The sequence below is a fragment of the Nothobranchius furzeri genome, chromosome 9 (assembly GCF_043380555.1).
Source record: "Nothobranchius furzeri strain GRZ-AD chromosome 9, NfurGRZ-RIMD1, whole genome shotgun sequence".
In the NCBI taxonomy this organism is placed as follows: domain Eukaryota; kingdom Metazoa; phylum Chordata; class Actinopteri; order Cyprinodontiformes; family Nothobranchiidae; genus Nothobranchius; species Nothobranchius furzeri.
In genome coordinates, this window is record NC_091749.1 from 36,519,585 (window position 1) to 36,538,881 (window position 19,297).

A 19,297-nucleotide genomic window follows, 5' to 3' on the forward strand; every position below is an offset into this window, starting at 1 on the left:
GTGATCAGCTGGTACACATGTTAGCATCGGGTCTAAACAGAGCCCGAGAGAAAAGGGACAAAGCTAATGAAACACGTGGAGCCACAGTTTTTTACATTTGTCTGCTTTCAGTTCCAATAAGGAGAATTTTTTAGAAAAGGCAGCAAATAGAAAGACAGTTTATATAAAATGACATCAGTAAAACACAAATCGTGACGGGAAACTTGCTTGTTCAATCTAACAAGCTCTCAATTCAAACCAATCCCAATTTAAAAAACAACTAAAAGCTGTGTCTGCTAAATCCCTGCGTCTTTTTTTGACCTGATTCTTTTCTCTTCCCAGACTCCAAACCAAAATGACACACTGACTGGAAGGAAGACCACAAGCCACAGAGTCCTGACGGTCGCAACAGCCTCATGCCACAGACATTCAAGGAAGAGGCTTCTGACGGCCTGTCTCGACTCGTTCGTGAAGTGGTCATGTAGTGCTTGTGAAGGCTTTAAAGTGAATTGCAGGACACAAACCTCGGTCCATTCTGAGCTGCACAACATTCTTTTGTTTTAATTCCATGAGTATGCAGCTCAATTAAGCCACTGCTCTCTTCAAATCATGACGATCATTTTAACCTTTTCGGTTGATCATTCAGATCTACACCTCTGAAACACTCTAGAAAACTCCTATTTTTTCCATTTAGTTTATCTGTATGAACAATACATATATATGTCATGGGGAGGTTTGGAGCCAGATTTCCTTTTCCTCCACGTAGCAGGAAAAAAGCACATTTTCCAAAATGAACCATTCTATTGATACTGTGAACACGTTTCTGTTTCATCCCCACCAAGTTGTTGAGTTGGCTGTTTTACTGAATTCAAGCTTGAATGAGTTTCCACTAAATGCCACATCAGCGGGTAGTTATTGCCGTTTCTATCTCACATCTACAGTTGAAGCAAACAACTCTCTGCTTCGAATATTGTCATACAAAATCAACGTTTTCCCTGAAGAGGGCCTTCCTTTGATCTGGTGTTTTCAGATGGCTGAATTATGAATATGACAGCCTATCCTCAGACAGCCTCTAAGGCACCTCAACAGCTGATTCAGGGAGTGCTGTTTGACTTTTATGTGACTCCTGCCTGACGGGGCGCCAGGAACGCATAGGTTGGTTGCCATGGAAGTGAGACAAACCTGTATGGCATGAAAGAAAAGATCCCCCCTGAAGGCATTCGCAGCAGGCTGCATATTTGTGCATTGTGTGGATAAAGGGCAGAAACCTCACAACAGCTGAAAAAAAACATGCTCTCCTGAGAGGTATACTGACAGACCAGGAGCTGGAGGGGAAACTGATTTGCAGGAGATCTCAATAACTGTCTAGTGGAAATTTTGATCAATCAAGTTTTTGTTCTTTTTTTCCTCCCTTTTTGCTTACCCTTTTTATGTTTTTTTTATAAAACACGATCTAAATGGAAGCATTTATGTTGATTTGAGGAAGGTATAATAATGTTGCAGCACATTTTTCTGAAAAAAGGCTTTCGGACACCCTACTTAAAAACTAAAGCCAGTATCTCAGTGTGCTGTGACCTAACAGACCCATGGAATAAATGCAAACTAGTTACAGAAGTTGTGCAAGTTTTCTTAGAATTATTTAGTCACAAAGTCTTATAATTGTCTCAGTCTGCTTCTATTTTATCTTCATGTTACACACAATTTGGTTGCCAGACCTTCCTAAAGGTGTTTCCCATTTCTCTGATACTCACAGAAACTTGATAAAGAAGGAATCCAGACATCTACAACAACTTTGTGATTTTTACGAGAGAAAATGAATTCGAAGGCTCTGCCACTCACAAAAAGACAATAGGAACCCTCGTGAACTTTTGAGGGTTTAGGAAACTCAACCCAATGAGAAACTAGCTAAAACCTTCCTCTTTCTTTTATTGGTTGAACATTGTTATTCCAGTTAAAAAACAGAGTTTAACGAACATAAATTAGTTCAGAACTTCAAATGAACTTTCTTCCACAGATTTTTTACTCTCCTCTTTTATCTGGGCTTGACACTGGCAAAAGTCATCCAAACAGAAAGGCTGTGGTTATAAGTTAATAGTATTATCATTTTTAAGGGAAATTTTGCTTATTTGTTTATAGATTTATTTTGTATTTTATATTGCATGTCAATAACTAGACAAACAGCATTTCTGCAAGAAATGCTGTTTGAATGCTGATTGCTAAAGAGCTAAGCAGATTGGTCAGAGTATCTTTTTGACACTTACACTTCACTGCTTAAGAAGTGGTATCTGGGGAACCCAAAGTCCCCCAAAATTTATGATTTTGAGGTGATCATCTCAACATCACTCCAACATCATCATTTTACCTCCAGGTCAGTGGCCTAGTGGTGTCAGTGTCTGCCCTGAGACTGGGCTATTGTGGGTTCAAATTAGAGGTTAACTGATATTCGTCTTTCTGTTGCTGATACCGATGCCAATATGTAGTAGACATTGGTCAGCTGATGGCTGATATGTACTGCCAATTTTTATGGTCCGATTTCCATGGTCTTAATATCATGCTAAAATCCGTTGATGCACAAAGTGTCTAAAGCTGAATCAGAAGTTAGTTCAACTAACTGTTAAATTTTAACTAAGTGAACTGCTCAGTGTTAAAGTCAGACATCTAAATAAAGTTCATCTAGAGTATTTATCATGCAGATGTTATTAGTGAATGTAAAAGAAACATTAAAATTAAAATTTGCAACAGCATTGGGCTGCCCAAGGATGTGCCTTACTTTAAATTGGCTTTACTAAGGACAAATATCGGCCGATGTACGAAAAACGATATATATCGACTTGATTCCTGACTGGGACCAGGAAACGGGACCAAATCAGTCCAGTTCTGGCCTCCCTGCACTGGCTTCCGGTTTGCTATCGTTCACAATTCAGACTCCTCGTCTTTGTTTTTAATTTCTTCCAGAGTGGTGGTCCCCCCTATCTGGCCAAGCTCCTGAACAGACATTCCCCATCACGCGCTCTGCGCTCCTCTGACCAAGGCCTGCTCGTTGTCCCTCGTTCTAGGTGTCATACTCGCGGGGACCGGGCTTTCTCAGTCCTAGCACCGTCACTATGGAACCAGTTGCCACCCTCAGTTAGGCTGTCCCCATCTCTGCCAGTCTTCAAGAGCCGCCTAAAAACACACCTCCTCCGCTTGGCGTTTCCTGAACATGTTTGAATTTGGCCCTCTTTTATGTTGGTTTTATCTCACAGTTTTCATTGGTTCACTTTTTCCCTTGTTTTACACATTTGTCTTCTACTAGAATGTTTCACCTTTTTTGTAATTTGTAATCTGTAATTTGAATTGCTTTTATTTTCTGATTTATTCACTTTATTTAACTTTGTACTGTACCATGTTCAGCGCCTTGGGCTTCCTGACAGGGTTGCGGAAGGCGCTTTATAAATAAAGCTTTGATTTGATTTGATTTGATTTTGATGTATTGGCTGACTGATATATCTGTCAAAGCCTAGTTCAAATCAACAGTCAGGTCATACCAAAGATTTTTAAAATGGGACTCAATGTCTCCCCGCTTGACACTCACACACTTCAGTTGGGGGAAGGGGAGGCAGAGCTAAACCACCAAATAGTTCCTGAGCGCTGCCGTGTTTGCAGCTCCCCCAGGAAATGGTCCAAATGTGGAGAACAAATTTCACCAGTGTGTGACCACTAATTGGACTTTAACTTCTACTTTCACTTCCGTTTCAGCAGTCAGCATTCAAACAGCATTTCTGCAAGAAATGAAATTTATCTAGTTATAGTTTTTAAATTAACAACACAAAGCGTAAGCAGCTAATGTCCCAGAAAAGACATCATTTAGGGGACTGGTTTAATGTTTCACTGTGAGTTTGACACTGTTGTCCAACTACATTTCTCTAATTTCTTCAACCCCTCCTCTTCCTGTCAGCTGCATCATAGAAAGGCTTGGCACAAGACAAACGACTACATTAGCTGACCCCCTTTTAACTCATCCTTCTTCCCATCTGTGGTTGTAATGGATTATACACTCTGCTTGTTTTCTGATGTTTCTCAAATTACAGTATGAGCTGCCAATCATTACTAACTCTAAGGGGCTTGTAAAGATCATTCTCTCCTATGAAGATCCTAAAATATCCCAAATAAAACCCAAACTCAGGCAAGATGATTATTAAAACTATTGCCTCTGATCAATTCAGCATCACAGAGCACTGCCTGGATTTGATGGACTGAATGAATACTTAACTTCTGACACTTTTGTCTGCACACATCAAACGGTTCTTTTTGTCAAGATGTAAGAACGTGCCATTTTTGTCCCTCTTCACCTTCCATATAGTTTGTACTGCAGCGAGACTTCTTCTAACAAAAGGCTCTTGGAAAGCCTTTTGTAAAATACAACAATGCCACTTGGGTGGCTTCTGTGTGTGTGTGTGTGTGTGTGTGTGTGTGTGTGTGTGTGTGTGTGTGTGTGTGTGTGTGTGTGTGTGTGTGTGTGTGTGTGTGTGTGTGTGTGTGTGTGTGTGTGTGTGTGTGTGTGTGTGTGTGTGCGCGTACACTGATACGGCAGACTGCAAGTCAAAAGGTCTAAATGATCTCTTGAGCAAATATCTGACTCATCACGTTCACTTCAGTTTAAAAAAGCATTAATGTTTATCAGGCATTTAGGGTATTTGCTCCAAACAGTACCTGTACCTGTACTGTGGCCAATAGTGGCCAAATTTGAGTTGATAAATTCATGTCATTAACTAATCTCAAAATAAAGTGAAGAGACAAACCAAGACCATTTAAAATCAAGATTGCTGCTGCTTTTTTCAGAGGTGATCCTTGTAATCACTTGATTATTATAAAACACAACAGTGATTTTTGTGTATAAAAATTTTCCTTTTTCAAATGAAATACTTAAAAGTAGTTTAAAAAACTAAATTAAACTTGATTTTAACACTAAAGAGTTCAGGTACAGAGAGAAATGGTGGGGGAAGAGTGACATGTATCACTTGGCAGCCAAGAGTTTCATAAAATCTATAAAAACATTAAACTAAACTTTTGCACTATTAGATTGTAGCTTGAGGAAACAACCAGTAACTGACAATTGCACTGCTTAATGAGAAGACTGAAGGACATGACCCAAATTGGCTCGGTTAGAACTCTCAGGGGATGGGTTTATTTCAATGGCGGCGTTACCGGGCCTTTTGCTTCCCATAAAGAAGCACTGGCATGGCTGGTCAAGCTACAGAGTCACGTCAACTTAAATAAAACCATTAGACCACCTCAGAGCTTTATGTGTGCTGCATTTGTGACATTCACCTATTACCTGGCAGTGATGGACTCTCCTCAGCTCATGCTGGGGAGTAGGTGTGACATGAACTAGTGTGCGGATCAAGACAACTGCCCAACTACACACAAAGATATAAAATCACAAAGATTTGTCAATTTCATGACATTTGTGTGTGTGTGTGTGTGTGTGTGTGTGTGTGTGTGTGTGTGTGTGTGTGTGTGTGTGCGCGCGCGTGCGCGCGCGGGCGGGCGTGTGTCTTATTTTCTGACCCTCAGCAGAAAGGCAGAGAAGCTGGTATTGATCCCTCCCAGCATCAGGACCCACAGCATGCAGCAGGGGTGTGGCCTGTGGGGGTGGTAAATGAGTAAATCTACAGCGGACACAGACAAAGGTGTACTAGAGCAGCTTCTTGGGACAGGTCTGCCAGGCTTCAGGGTAATACAGAGCCCACTGCAGAAGAGACGGGTCATAATCCCTCAGCAAAAGCAGCGCACTGTAACACAACACAGTATCAAGCCCTGGCCGCTGATGTGCATGGATAAATGAAACAAGATTTGTGTGCATCCAGCTCCTCAGGACAGAGAAGTTGGTTTGGATCATCTGTCACAGAAACATGAAGAGGTGAAGCAGCAAATCTGCAGATTTAGCATTAAGGCTGACAAAATATTTCAAAACTAAAATATAAAGATGATGGAAGAAACTTACAGGATTACACAGTTGCTGCCATCCTACCACATCCACAAAGTGTTGTTTACCTCAAATACTGAGTCATTTGTTTTCAGGATAATTCCACATAAATAAACAAGATCTGGTGATAACACTGGGGGTGTCCTGGAAGCCTCTGACCTGAGTCTTTCATTTATATTTGTGCCTTTTAGGACTGAAAATAATTGAAAGACTCAGGTCAGACGCTTCCAGGGCACACCCAGTGTTATCGCAAGATCTTGTTGTTATCAATGAAAAAAATCAACATGTTTTCTTACATCTCCAATTATAAATATCTGACTGTTTTAACAAGCCAACACTGCCTGACGATTGGTTGAATATTTACTGAAATACCAGCTTTTTTATTTTCATGAATTACAGAATCTGATGGATGCGAGGTGAACAGATCAGATCTGAGATCAGGGCATTCTGTCGTCTGACTTTGTGTGTGTTCACATTTGCTCGCATAAATCAATCTGTTACAGCTGTTGTACCTCTTTTTCCTTGAGGATCCCCTTTCCTGTATCCAAGACAAGCCAGGACCCCCAACACTCACTCCTACTGGCGTACACGCACAAAACATGATTCATTACAAACTTTATACAGACATAGAGAGTTAAAACTCTTACATAGTGGAGGTGTGAAACTTTACTAGTGTCCTGATACGACTACTGGGTCAATGATTCAATTCAATTCAATGTCCCGATGCATCCCGACTGTTTCACATGGATTTGTTTTCAATGATAAATAGAAGATGTCAGATACGGGCTTTTTCAATCCAAAACATGTCTGACACAACATGCCATCCCCCAAAAGCTCTTCATTCACAACAGTCCTCAGGACAGTGTAAAAGTGCAAAACATTTTAAACATCTAAGATTTACCAAGGTAAAACGCATCTGTTTCCTCATTCAACAGCATCTGCAGAGCATGTTTCTCCCGACTTAGACAATACTAGCTGCAGAATCCCAGAACGAGACATGTTTTCTGACTTCGAGGAACCTCTAGTTGATGAAATATTGATGGATATAAATCGAATCCAGAAAGAACTGGATGATAAAAACGCAACAATTCTTTATTTGGCAAACAAATTGAGGGAACAGGAGGAAATTAATATGAAATTAAAAGAGGCTTTACTGACAAAAGAAACAAGAACGATTTCAACTCAGACAGTCTCAGAAAATATCTCTTATCAGGCTGAAAATTATCCAAATGTCCTCTTGGAGCAAGAAACTCTCTCAGACTCTGAAATTGTCCAAAAAGGGGTTGATTTTCTACAAAAAGATGATTTTGCATCAGAGACTCAAACAGATGACAAATAGCCAGATGCATTGATCGATTACGAAGAAGATTACGTTTTATCTTCAGCAGACTATGATTTCAAATTCACCGCAATACCTGAGTGTCCGACAGTCGAGGAACTAAATGTTCCTTCCTAAAGAGATTTCTCGCAGAAGGAAGAAAAAGAATCGTGAACCCAGAGTAAACCTGGTTGATTCTCAAACTGCTGAAATGAACGAACTGATCAAACTCTTGTTTCCTGAACTACTAAACGAGTTTGACACAGAAAACAGGTTCGACCTTCTATTAACAGACCTGTCTTTTGAAATCATGGGAGAGGAAAATGCTGGCGTCAAGCAAAAATCTCGTAGGAGACCAAGGAAGGACAGTGTCCTCGTAAACAAGGTGCCTGGCCTCACAAGACATTCCCTCGCAAGGCCAGGCGCCTTGCCTTGACATTGAGAAACACCCAGAGAGAGAGACAGAGAAAGAGTCACTAACCTAGCCTGCCAGACTTGTCCTCTGTCTGTTTTACAAAGAGGACGAGTCTGGATACTCAGAGGCAGAGAGCACCATAAGGGGCGGGACTAGCCAGCTCAAAAATGACCAATCAGAAAAAAGTGGAAATGTTGATTGTATCGCCCGACGTTGTAGTTAATAGTCAAAGATGGCATCTGTCAACTACGCAAACATCTTTCTTTAGAAAAAGGTTATGTTAGTGCAACTGAGTGAAACTGAGGCCTAGTCCACACGTAGCCGGGTTTTTTAAAAACGAATATCCGCCCCTCCAAAAACTTGCATCCACACCACCTTGTTTGAAAAAAAACTCTGTCCACACGTACCCGGATAAACACGTTGTTAAGGACATGCCAGACCTGTAGGCGGCAGTACTTCCCCCGTTCTTAACCTCGTCCTTCGTCTGGTCTTCCACAAGGAGCAGTAATTCCGCTTGCAAAAACAAACAGGCAAAAAGCGCTTGGACAATTGATAAAGCGAGCGCAGCTCTGAGGGCTTCCATGCTGTCGGCTAGTGTAAACACAGGTCGCAAACGTGATGTCAGCATTTTTTTGTCGCGGAAAGTGACGTTGCAGACCTTAAAACTCCGGTTTTGTCTGTCCACACGCAGACACCCAAAACGGAGAAAACGCAGATCTTCACTTTGGCCGGAGTTTTTAAAAAGATCTGTTTTCGTGTGAAAAAACTCCGTTTTCATGTGGATGACAGGCCAAAACGTAGAAAAATATCTACGTTTTGGCAGATCCCCGGCTACGTGTGGACGGGGCCTAAGATGGTGACAGCTCCACAGTGGTCCAGTCACAGTGTTCTATTGGTTTGGTGAGCCAACCACATCCCACTATTAGTGGGCGGGATGTTACTGAAAACAACAACAACGATGGCAACGGCTCGTTTGAAACGGCTTTGGCACGTCACAATGCTTGTTATCCAATAGCATGCGGAGGCATTTTGAAAGACAACCATAGATCCCGCCTCACGATGACTGGGATCCGTCAATGGGCCATGGCCAGACTATATATTCACATTTGGCTTGCTAGGCTTATCAACTCACATTTAAGCTGAGTGCATGCCCAGTTGACTGACTTTTAGCCAATTCTGTGTTTTCAAAGTTCCACTTACTGTGGCAGCCATCTTTAATTGTGTTGACTGGAAAGGTTTACTAGTTGTGAACATGAATCCAATGATCATTTTCAAGCAAACACAGACAAAAGGGGCAAATACAAGGTTACCTGCCTTTAACCATTGAGGGGTGATAACTAAGCAACACTGGCTTGTGTAAAACAAATAAACAAAAATGTTCAGCTGCTGTGATTTTAGGGCCTAACCTGAAAAACTGAAGCTGTGTTACTACAGGCTGGAAGTCAAACAGCCTCCAGTGTTTGTTGACTGATGGGAGTTTACGTTGATGGGGAACTCTGGTTTGGCAGGAGCGAACACAGACTGCCATTCCACCGAGGAACGCATGCGAGTGCCACATCCTTTAGTGCTTTTTTTTTTTTGCAAACAGCTTCCTGCTCCTGAAGACTTTTTAAAATTCCTCTCTGGTTTGATCAAAACTTTCAGTACTTCATTCGTCACAAGAACTTATAACTCATAAGAAATGAAAAAATTATATTTTAAAAAACTTCATTGGCATAAGAAGTGTTTTTCTTAGAGGAAATTAAATATAGTTGAAGCTTTTTCTGTAGTGTTTTGGGGATAAGCGTGGAAGACTGGGTAAAGAAGTTGCACCAGAAATATGCTTTTATGTTAGATTGAACTTTGCAACTTGGTTTAAACTGGATTCTACAAAGGCTGTGTTCTTTGTAAGCTAAAAAAAAAAATAACACTACAGTAAGCATTTTAATTCAAGTTCAAAGGCTGAAGGCAGATGACACATTTAACAACAACAAAACGGGCATTACTTCTGAAAGCCGCAACTAAAACACTGTCATCTTGCAAGACTTTCCTATAAATCATTTGAGTTTTAGGGGGAGAATAACAGACTGTCTTTAAACTGAAAGGCAGCTTTACAGACAATTGGCTTAATGATATGTCTCAAGATGAATGTTCAAGTCATGAGCTCTGTGGGGCTCTTTTTGTTTGTTTGTCTTTTTTGCCCACCCATTTCAACCCTCATAAGACAGAGACCAGTCCAAGTGAGAGAAAGAACCCACACTGGGCAGAAAGAGGCAAGTCGCTGCTTGTAAGTTGTTGCTGATGGAAAGGACGTAGAGGAATGGAAAATGTGTCCACTTCAGTCAGTTAACAGACAGATCAACAGTTTTCCGATCGCCTGAAAATGGTTACATTATTTATTTTGGTCTAGGATACAAATGGATGTGGAAATCTTTCACAGGAAGAAAAAAATAGCATTAAAAATTCAATTTGCTCTCCCTGACAGACATTTCCCCAACAAACAGCCTCCCGTGCCTGAAGCAGAAATAGTCGGCATATCTAATCTGAAGATCATGGTGGATGGAGATGGAGGACAGATGCAGATCTGTTTGCTCTGTAGTGCAGCCGTACTCACACACGCACACGCACACACACACACACAAACACACACACACACACACACGCACACACACTGACTGACTCATCCAACATTTTCTCAACGCAAACACAACAAGGCACACTCTAGAGGAGGCACTCTACACATGAATGCCACGTCAGTGGGATAAACATTTGCACACAAGTGTGTTTAAAAGTCGCAGCTGTGATACCTAAATACACACACACACACACACTTACCTTGAAAAGAAGCCACATTGCGTGTAAGGAGCAGGTTGAGGCCATTGCTGTATGCCTGCAGGAAATTTTGGATGTCTCTGCGGGCTGCCAACTGGTACTTCTCCTCCATCTTTTTGGTGCAGCACGTCAGGTTTTGGGATGTGCACACCTGAAGATCTGAACCTGAAAGTAGTGAAAATGTTTTAGCACAATGTCCTATTGAATTTCAACATCCAAGCTGGTCAGCACCTCACGATTCATTGCAAGTACCAAATACAATGGAAATCACCATTAAAGATGCCTCCTTTGTAAACTGACCCAAAGGGATGTTGATTTTGAGGAACGATTCCCTGGAAGTCATGTGCATTAAAAATAAATAAATCATCACTTAAAAGAAAAGCAATGTAACAGTTTGGGTATTTCCCTCATAATAAACAAACGGACTATAGAGACTGTTAAAGGCTAAACTGAGGGCTGTCTTGAATCTTCTCCTATAAAAAATGCTAGTAATCTGCAAAGGTGACCCAGAAGTCAGCAGAAGCCTCTCTGACAAGCCCAGGCAGAGTGTGTAGACTGCTGCCAGACGCTATCTACTCCCTGCGAGGTTCAGGACCGTTCAGAGAGCAGAGTCGGCTGCGGCACACACGTCGGAATTCAAAGTCTTTCTGATAAGGCAGCAAGGAAGTGCCCCAAAATCTTGCTGCTTTAAACTTTAATGCATGCCAGGTCCATTTCCACTTCCCACACTGCAGACAGGACCTCTGACTTGCTGCATTCTGACCTAAACTGAAAGCTATTTGGCAATTCTTAGCAGCATGATATATACATTTCTCCAGTTTTTCTTTCCTAGACCCAATTATAGATAACAGATCACGTTCTACATTACATATCTGATGTGTATCTATCCGATTCCATCAAGGAAACCAACGTCTTGCCAGTGTCTTGATGCAGTTTGAACTTGATAAGCTGCTTGATGGGTCAACAGAGGTTAGTTTCAGAAAGCAGGAAATGTTTTTTACCTCAAGTTATCATTTCTTAAAGAGCAAGTCACCCCCAAATCAGCTTTTTTTCCCTGATAAACTATATAAATGTGTGTCTAATCGTGCTGCAGACACGTGTAGTCAATAGTTTAGCACTTTAGTGCATTTCAGTTAAAATTTAAATATTCTGCCTAAAACTGTCAGTGTTGTGCCGTTGTCAGGTAAAAACTCTGCACTGCAGCTGAATTTAAATCTGCCACCGCTATTGGCTAAGAGGTATGCTATGATGTAAACTGGTACATTATGATGTCACAATGCCATTGTGAGCCTGTGTGTGTGTGTATTTGTTAGAGCTCCGCCCTCTTGGTCTGCTAGGCAACATCATTTGTTGCATTTTTTAATCATGAAGAGGGAGTGAAGTAAGTTTCTTGTAGGGGGTGACTTGCTCTTTAAACTACAGGGGAGCTAAAGAACAGAGTCGAAAGAACAGGGCCTTTACAAGAGTCATTCAGAGGTTTTGAGGTATTTTGAGGGTTTCTGTCAATGGATCGGGCTTCCACGCAGCAGCCAGGAAACAGACTGATTGAGTTTATAGGCTGCACTTTGTGGCAGGACGGCAGTCAACACCATTACTCTTTACTTTTCTAGGAGCACAGAAACCAACAGCAGCAGCAGCAAGCCATCCAGTCAATGACAGCCCACATGAAATATCCACACCCATAATGCCTCCCAAATCTTACACATAATTACCGTAGGAGGCGTTCAGAGAAGTTAAGTGAGGCCTAGTTTACCTAACTTTAAACAAAATAATTCCTCTTCATCCCTGCAAGCCACTTATCTGCTGTAAACACTCTCGGGAGGGAGGAGAGTTTCTTTCAGTTTTGATGAACGGGTAATCTCAGCAGCCTTGGCTCCTTGAGTCACGGAGTTAAAGCAGCATGACTTAAACGAGCCCACAGCTGGTAAGAACATAAACATGAAGAGATGGACTTAACAAGCTGTTCTAGTAAAGGTAGAAAAACGGACCAATTACAGTTAGCATGTAACTGAAATTATTCTTCTGCAAAAACCATGAAATATGGAATTTGCGTAATCTTCTATGATATTAACCTTATAGAAGTCGAGTTAATTGATCAGGACCTATTTTGACAGTTTATAGGAGTAATGCTCCCCTGCTGGGGAGGTGGTGGCTTGGAAGTACCAGGAACCTCGGGAGAACAGGGGAACATTCAACATGATGATGGGTGATAGCAGCTCAGGAGTTAGGAGCTTGCCCTCGAATCGGTGGGTTGCGGGTTCGAACCCAGGCTTCTGCAGTCTTGTCTGTCGTTGCGTCACTTGTAAAGACATTTTACAGTCCTTGCCTGCTGGTGGTGGTTGGAGGGACTGGTGGCGCCTGTTCTTGGCAGCCTCGCTTCTGTCAGTGTGACCCAGTTAAGCTGTGGCTACATTGTGGCTCATCACCACCAACATGTAAATGTGTGAATGTGTGAATAAAGCGCTTTGGAGTCCTCTGACTCATACAGGCACTAAACACTGACAGGTCATTTAGCATTTATCAATACTTCTGACTAGTTAAAGGTGCAGTATTTAAGAATATATTGAGAATCTTTGTGAGAAAATCCCAAAATACTAATATTTCGGTCATTTTGGAAAGGAAGTTACAATGAAAAATTTTTCATATCCAGCTGGCTGTGGGAATTGTCAGTTTTTTTCATTTCAAAACAAAAGGAAGAAGGGACTTAACTACTGTTTACCATCATTGAGCGCGGGGTTGCCGGGTCTCCTCCGAGCTACTACGCCAACAATTGTTTTTGATGACGGTACCTTTCTTTGGAAGTTGTTATATTACTGCTTGTTGTATGTTTACCTGACAGTTAGCTTGCAAACAGCTTGTAAAATATTGAAATCATACTGTAAACAAGAAATTTATTCCATTGTTTCCCATTCACTGAATCATGACACTGCCTTTTTCATAGAAAAATGTTCTTGCTAGTAATTATACTACAGTTCTGCACTTTTGAGTAATATCACATATTTAAAATAAAATGTGCTTAATAAGCATGTCACTATACTGTAAACAAGGGTAAAACTGCCATAACACACTGCTGTAGGAATATTCAACGAGGAAGCACGAATAGTCAGAACACCGGCCAAAAGCTCCAGAGTTGTTTGTTGAGGTTGCAGTAACCAAATTTTACCACAGGATGTCATGTTTACTTCATTTCCACAAAGTGCACCTTTAAGGTCCAATAGTTAGGATTTGTGCAGAACTGGGACATCCTGCTGTGTGACCTTGCAGCTCTGAGAATAGTGGAAACACAACAGTTGAAAGGTGAAGTAAATGTTGATGATTTAGGGTAAATGGGTTCTGGGTCACACTAAACCCATGACTTAAAGGTCTGGTTGATACTTAAATTTATTTAATCACAAGATTATTCTCTCTTTTATGAATGTTCTTTTGTAATTCTAACATAATGTCTCCGCATTTTCATGTCTATCTAAACAAAATTGCACCAAGAATAATGTTTCCCAGTCTAGTAAGAATTATTGTCTGACCTCATGGTGAACCTGTTGGGACACCAATTAGAAAGACTATCTTAAAGGTGCTTTTTTATTATTTAGAAACATTCTCATTTTATGCCAATGGACACTTAAATTAGACCTTATAAGACCATCTGACTAAATGTTACAACTGAAAACTGAGATCTTTGTCTCTTTTGGGCATTTTGTTCAGAAACAACTAAAAGTCTCAGACCAGCAAAACTGACTTGTGTTTGGATTCTCACACCTGCTGATGATCTCTTTAATAAAACTGTTTCTTTATAAATGGCTTTATGTAAGTGAACGGAAATTAGCTGAAATTCATTAGACTCACTCACCTAATTGTAACACATGTGGACCAGATTCGGCGGATGAAATTGCATTTTTGCGCATTGTGCTGTCTCTGAAAGGCAGGATAATAAACACTGGAGCAATAAATATTTTTGTTTTGTGTGTTTTGAAAATACTAAAAACCTATAAATAAAAACAGCAGTTAGATATTTTTTCTCTCCATCTCATGAGTTGCCTGACCCACATACCTGGTACGGGACTTGATGGCAATAATTTATTAGGTCCGATTTGCCGGAGTTGAAAAACTTTACGGACTTCATCGCATGTGTCCAACCCGAATCCTGATGCGCAGCGATAAACAAAGAGTAAAAGGCAGCATCTCCACAGCATACTCATTTTAAACACTAAAGGGTGAAAAAAATCCCAAGAAAAAGCAGCTTGTTGGAAGTTAGGGTTTCTCTTCAACCTGGACGACGGCGCGTGTCAGGTGAGTCCACATTTCAGGAGCTAGAAAGCACGAGTTTATTTTTGTCCGGATAAGCCTTTCAAAATCTTTCAGGTGAAACAAAGTTTCGAGGTTGTTTCGTGTCTGACTGAAAGCAGCATTTAGCTTGGTTGGACCGACAACAGAGGCGGTACTGTGATGCGCTACTACCTGCGCGGGGAAGCTGGATCCCGAAGTGCTGTAGGACAGCGACATCTAGCGGACAGTCGCTGTAGTACCAGTTGTTGCTGTGGACCAGCCAAAATAAAGGGAATTTTTATTTAGCTAAATATTTAATTAACCAGAATTACTTGGACTTTTTTTCATATATAAACAAACACAAGATTGCCAGGTAAAGTACCCTATCTGACCATTTTAGACTTAAATACCATCTACATGTATTCCCAATATTTCTGTCTCCTACACAGCCCTCCAGATTACACCCTCCGTAAACTAGATCACAATGAATAGACAAAATGGTAAGAAGTCATATTTTAAACTTACCAAAAAATGCCTATAGGCCTACGGATAATATAAATTGTCAGATGTACAAAATTCTACTCAAATGCTTGTTTTTCCAAACCAAACTTTTTCTAATGTTTATGTTTTAGGTGCAAGTAAAAATAAATAAATAAAAAGCTTGGGCTGAAATTTAAAGTAAAAGTCAACTTTAATGATCAAAATACAAACAAAATGATCACATACACACACACAATAAATCCAAATAAGTGCACAGACTTTATTTACAGCACATGCATGCAACGGTTATGAAATGTGCTCATGTGAAGATCGTGGTCAGCTCATCTCCTTGTTCCTGTACAGGCCGGGACAAGTGCAATACCTCCAGGACCACAGCATTGCTACAAATCCCCACCTGCACTAGACAGGACATCTTCTCATGAAACTCCCAGAAACACCCAATTTATCCACCAAATCAGTAAAAAGGCAGTTCAACTTGGCAGCAAACACCATCAACCTAGTCAGTTTTGCATGGATTTGCACAGCACACATCTGTTAAGGCTGAATGCAAACCAGCAAAACTGACCAAGTGACAATTAACGGTTTTGTCCTCAATGTTTACCTCAGACTCCAGTCAGATACAGTTAGAAATACTTCAAGTGCTTACATTGCAGTAGATAGAGAAAAACACTACCTGCACTATAAGCACTTTAGTACTGCTGAAACTGTGGTCAGTGGGTGAAACGCTCCTTGTTTTCAACATTTGTTTTATGCATTCAGGTTAAGTTCAACAACAACAACACCCCCCCACACACACCCCAAAAAAATCAGAACAGGTGTAGAGCAAGCAGGCCACCATCAGTTTTGCATAGATTTGCACAACTCATCTATTCTTGTAGTGCAACTATGCAAAACTAGCAGAGAACTGCAAGATGTTTGGGCCCAATTAGGAATTAAAAATGATCTGGTGGTGCACATCACAGCCCCTTATGCCAGAAGGAGCACTTAGGGCAGTAGGTGCTAGTCTATTTCACTATCTGCACTAGATGCACCTTAGCACAAAGACAGTAACTCAAAAGACATGTAAAAAATAAATAGTCTGAGATCCTGAGTCTGGGTATTGCTTTAAGTGCCTCCACTGCAGTAGGTATCACATAGTACTACCTGCACTGTAAGCACTTTGGCAATACAAAGACAGATTTACAACACTTCCTCCTCCAGGACTAGGATAACCATCAATGGATGCATTTTCCAAGGAGTCTCCTATATCTTGGTGGACCTGCAGAAAAAAAAAGAAAAAAAGACACTTGTTAAAATTATGCTTACCACTTAAGCAACAAGCTAGAATATACTGACTTTTTAGTTTAAATCTATCAGATCTGCCTAAAATCTAATTTTAAAAGTATTTAAAAAGTGAGTCACTTCCACGTGCCTTGAAGATATTTAACACAAACTGGAGTTGTGAGTCAGAACGTCGTAGTTTACGGGAGCACGAGGTCGCAGAAAGCATGAATGAGCCGCACAACCTTCTGCCCGCGTTCGCTGCAACATCAAAGCGCATGCGCGCAGAACGCTTCTATTCACCCCTCCCCCACCTCATTTAACATGGCGCCTCGAAGTGCGCCAACCCTAGCATTTAAAACGACAAAAACTAAACGAGCTCACGCTGTATGTCGTCTTACACACAAAATATCACAACGACCTTAATCGTAGACAAAACAAAGCTCGCGGCTTCGGACGTGTTGGGAAACAAGGCTACCATGCGTGTCGGAGCACTAGCGGCTAACAGACGTTAGCTGTGCGCCTCGCTAATCTAGAGCACGTAGCTACAATAAGCTACTATTTGTTTGATGGTAATTATGCTAAACGTGTAAAGACAGTTGTCTACAGGAGCTCTTGATTTTCGCTAGTCGATTTGATGTGGAGCAAAGTAGCACACCACACAAGCTGGAAACGAGTGCAACTATGGTTAGCGGTTAGCCAACAACTACCGAACACACGTTTAAAAATAAAGCACGTGCGCACCACTGGATTTGGTTGTCCAATTGTATTTCTTTAACGACTGGTTTCGCGCTATTAATAATAATGTTTATAGTTGTCATACTGTGGCACCTTTACCTAGATACAACTAGGCTACAATAGCTAAGCTAAAACGCGCGGCCTACAGCTGCCCCATGTGCTGCTGCTTTGTTCTGGGGGGCACTTTAACTCACACACCACTGAACTCGACACACAGTCGCAAATACACAAGATTAACAAACTAACTTTGTACATTTAAGACGTGTACATTCACACGCATCATGGAGTCAACAAGAGGCCAGACATATATCCTCCAGGGCTTGGTAAAGCGCAGCGGAAAACGCTCCAGCACCAGCTTTTCAAATCTCCCTCATTCCCTCAATGGTGGAGCCGTGGGGGCTGCCATGCGCCTACTGTTTTCATCGCCAACATATCATTCATGCCTGCGCGTTAATGTCTAGATATCACAAGCAGCACCGTGAGGAAAACAAAACGCTGAAAATACACACGGCGGGAGGATGATGTGGACTAAAATAAAAGAATGAAACAAGACACTCAAACACGACTTCCTTACCGATAAACATGCGCTCACCAGCCAAATCCACCATCTTCGCTCACTTGCTTGGGCTGCCGTGCAGTCTCCCACCGACAAAAGAGCCATATAAACACGCAACTCTCCCCGAAACTTTTGCTCCGCTGGACGAAAACAAAACACTAAGTGAACTCCGGAGCGACAGTGAGCCAATTTATAGCTCAGAAAGGCTTTTTAAAGATGATTGCGGGGTTAAGAAAGTGGCGCGAAGGCGAGCAGTTGGTAACCATGTGGGTGAATGAAGGGCGGCTCCCACTGAACGTAAATATGTAGCTACCCCCAACTCCCCTATCAGCATACACACAAACTACGGTACTTCCGATCCATTCGATCTTCTCCAACCAGCCTCCACCTCTCAGAAGGAGGGACACAGGAGCAGAAAAGCTGCTCTTTTTCACAGCTTGTAATTGAATAAAATGTGCGCACTTAATAGGAAGTTTATTGGCATAGCGGTGTGAATTTCATAAGAATGTTCAGGTAAATGTGGCAGAAATGGTGAAAATATGCATGTTTTATTTTTGTAGCTACAACATGTGTAACTTTTTAAAAAATAACTAACCTGTTGCAGCTGCAGTAATCACAAATAATTACAACAACCAGACATTAATAGTTTTTTTGGGGGGGGGGGGATTATATATATATATATATATATATATATATATATATATATATATATATATATATATATATATATATATATATATATATATATATACATATATACATATATATATATATATATATCCATGTCAGATGGTTATTTTAATTTTCTTTATTTTTTTCATTAGACTACTAAATAAGTTGTATTAGTTTGGGGGAAAGGTATGACAACCAATTTTTAATAAACATTTATTTATCTTATCAAGCAAACATTTTCTCCTGATGATTTGTTTGATTAATGTGTAGACACTGATTCTTTTAGTTGAAAACACCTTAAAATATACCGATAACAAGGAGGGTTTCTTTTTATAAAAACTGAGTTATTTTCAAGCCTTTTCCAACAAGCGTAACGTTCACCAGATTGTGAAGTTTTTCTGACATAAACATCCACCAATTAACTTACAAATCAAATGAAAATGAACTGTTGAAAACTGCATTATCTTGAAGAAACATGTTTTTACATCTGTCTTTAAAATGTTTCATTACAAAACTATATTAAAGACAAAAAATAAGTGATGTGTAGACTTCAGTAAAACGGAATAATTGTTTATCAAATGACAAAATATACTTCTCTGCTACTAAATATACTTTTCTGAATTGTAATTTTTTAAATAAACCATTTTGATGTTTTAGATCAGAGGCATCAGCTGGGAAAAAAAGACAAAAGGTTTTGAGCTCTTATGAAGCACTGATCTCCATGTTACATTTTTATAATTGATTAGCCATTTTTATATGTTTGTTATTATTACTGAAAGAAATTTATTTTAGAGTTTAGAAATTGTTCCTTTGCTTTTT

General features: G+C 40.5%; 1 protein-coding gene across 1 annotated transcript in view; it reads right to left on the bottom strand.

Annotated features, from left to right (window-relative positions):
* gpc5a (glypican 5a) overlaps nt 1-18,159 on the bottom strand; it is a 209,695-nt gene extending 191,536 nt beyond the window's left edge. The window contains exons 1-3 of the mRNA XM_070554823.1: nt 17,825-18,159; nt 14,537-16,510; nt 10,495-10,656 (exon numbers count right to left, since the gene is read on the bottom strand). Coding sequence (XP_070410924.1) covers nt 10,495-10,656; nt 14,537-14,684 — 310 coding nt within the window. The 5' untranslated portion in view covers nt 14,685-16,510; nt 17,825-18,159. The remainder of the gene's footprint in view (nt 1-10,494; nt 10,657-14,536; nt 16,511-17,824) is intronic.
* Nucleotides 18,160-19,297: the final 1,138 nt, after the last annotated feature.